General features: G+C 54.2%; 1 protein-coding gene across 1 annotated transcript in view; it reads right to left on the reverse strand.

The window, feature by feature from the left end:
- Positions 1-2,500, reverse strand: part of LOC125044073 (protein O-mannosyl-transferase TMTC2-like) — a 74,736-nt gene that overhangs the window by 2,629 nt on the left and 69,607 nt on the right. Inside the window, exons 10-11 of the mRNA XM_047640518.1 lie at positions 1,150-1,328; positions 1-938 (exon numbers count right to left, since the gene is read on the reverse strand). The exon at positions 1-938 is cut by the window's left edge and continues 2,629 nt beyond it. Of these exons, the coding sequence (XP_047496474.1) occupies positions 762-938; positions 1,150-1,328 (356 nt within the window). The 3' untranslated portion in view covers positions 1-761. The remainder of the gene's footprint in view (positions 939-1,149; positions 1,329-2,500) is intronic.

Below are 2,500 nucleotides of genomic sequence, written 5' to 3' on the forward strand. Positions count from 1 at the left end.
GTTGTGATGCGCGGACGTATCCGTCGCGCGGCCGAGGGCGCTGAGGAGGGTCCGCAGCGCATGTCCGCCCTCCGCGCCCGCCGGCCTGCGCACTGGAGGGCCTCTCGCTCGAGCCTCGGCCTCCTGGACCTCCGCCTCCACTCTGTCGCTCCGCCGCTGGTCTCCTTTTCCTTGAGCCGTGTTCAGGGGTGACTTGATGAACCTCGAGGTGTTCCTACTTCTCTAGCTGTGACTAGATCGGCTGTTATGATCCCGAGTTACCGTCTCACTTAGGCTCATTCCCGCTATGTAGTGAGTAGGGGAGTGGACCTGGGCGAACAGCCGGCCAAGGCTCATAACGGCCATCTTCTCACTGGACTTGAAAGGCTGACATCTTGAATACGACCTGAAGACGAGGATGAGCTTGAGCATTCTGTTTTGGTGAGCAACTTGAGTCCATGGTTGCCATCACGATTGCCGGGCCGCCTCCTGCGAGTGTACTCCTTGGCTCGGTGTTGAGCGAGGCTCAGGACTGAGGCCTGAGCGATCCCCGCGGACGTAGGGTCCGGATGCCACTGTCTGACGGAGACGCCGCCGCCGCCCACCGGACACGTGACTTCCACGTCCGAGAAGCCCTCACACACTCACATCGAGAACGATTAATAGAACATGCAACGCTACCGCTCATCGCTGCTGTTGCTCGTGGTTATCACAAATAGTTTTTTTCTTTTTCGTTTTACTTTCTTTTATGGGGTCGGATGTCCTCGACGGGCGTCACTCGGCTATCTGGAGGGGCTGATCCCCTTCTTCGCCAACAAGTGTCTGAGCTTCTGCAGGTTGGTCCTTGTGATGGAGTCGTCGGGCTTGAGGCGCAGAGCCTCCAGGTAGCTAGACTCAGCCTCGAGGAGCTTGCCGTTGACGTGCAGCATGGCGCCCAGGTTCATGTGAGAAGTCGCCTCCTAGGAGAAAACGGAAGTCCTGATATTACCAGTTTTCGGGAAGGCTCTCTGCGGCAGGGAGCTCTCCCTCAGCGTCGCCCAAACAGAAACACTATCTCCATATTCCATTCCCTGAGAAATAATCCTTTGTCGAACTAAACCAAGCTGAGAACCTCATTAGCTACGTTATAACAACGCGCATCAAGAAGCAAAAGGAAACCATTGAGCCTACCTGAGGTCTAAGGAGAACCGCTTGTCTGTAATAATCCTCTGCCTGCTTGTTGCGACCCGCCTGACGCAACGTGTTGGCGGCGTTGAAGATGATCTCGTACTCCGACGGCGCCAGTTGAGCCGCCTTCACGTAGTGGTCGGCCGCCGCCTCGTGACGCTCCACCTCCGACAGGAACTGACCTGCGGGAGAAAGGGGAGCCAGGGTCAGGGTAGGAAAGACAGCACGGGGTGTCTCTTGCAGGCTTTGCTGCAGATCGGAAATGATGTTACTTATGTCTTGTACGTTTTTTCTTCTTCCTCTAATCACCATCATCATTATCAGTATTACGAGTATCATCATCATCATTAGTATTACTATCATTGTTATTGCAATTATTATTATTGTTGATAATATCATCACCACTGTCATTATGTAATTATTATTATTACACTCATTATCATGCCTTCTTGTCCTTTTCTGACAGTTCTTTTGAAAAAGCGGACACAAACACCAGCGACCCCCCCCCCCCCCTCGTGCCGCCGTCCCCGCAGACGCCCCAGAGCCCAGGGCCTCACTCGCAGGCATTGCTACAAGAGGGGCCAGCGAGCCTCCTGGAGACCGAGGAGGAGCCTCGGCATCCCGGAGACGCGCCCTGGGAGAGATAAGAGTTCTGTCCTGGAGCCACGCGGTGCTGGAGACCCCGGGGGGAGTTGGGGAGAGGGGAAGGGAGGGGTTGGTGGGCAACAGGCACTAAGCCAAGACGCTGTTATCGCTCCGTGGGCGAGGAGGGGAAGGGATGGGAGGGGGGCGGTAGGGGGAGACAGGGGGGTGCAGACACACTCGAGTCGAGTCAAGGTCAATAGTTATTTAATGCAAGAGGGAAATAGAAGAGGGGGGGAAGGGAAGGGAGAGAAAGAGAGGGAGAAGAGGGTTAGTGGGCAACACGAGAATCACTCACGACTCGAAATCGCAACTGAAGCGGACGCCCCTCGAACATTCCACAGGGCAAGAGCTCGTGTTTCTGGAACGCACGTTCTAAGGCTCCGAAAGGCGTCCTCCTCCAAATACATGATAATTCGTGCTTCAACTTTTTAAGGCCACGATAGAACATGCGCCGTCCACTTAAGGAGATTATAATGCCTTCGTCAATCACTTGAGGGCATCGCTGACGCATGTTGTGCCTCCGCAAGATGGATAGCGGCCACGGCTGCGCCCCCTCCGAAAAGAAGACATATGTATGCACTCGTGTACATCCATGTATAATTGTATGATGTATGTATTTTTGTGTGTGTGTGTATGTGTATGTGTGTGTGCGTGCGTGCGTGCGTGTGTGTGTGTGATCTATTATATATTATATATATACACACATACA

The sequence above is a fragment of the Penaeus chinensis genome, chromosome 35 (genome assembly GCF_019202785.1).
Source record: "Penaeus chinensis breed Huanghai No. 1 chromosome 35, ASM1920278v2, whole genome shotgun sequence".
Classification (NCBI taxonomy): Eukaryota; Metazoa; Arthropoda; class Malacostraca; order Decapoda; family Penaeidae; genus Penaeus; species Penaeus chinensis.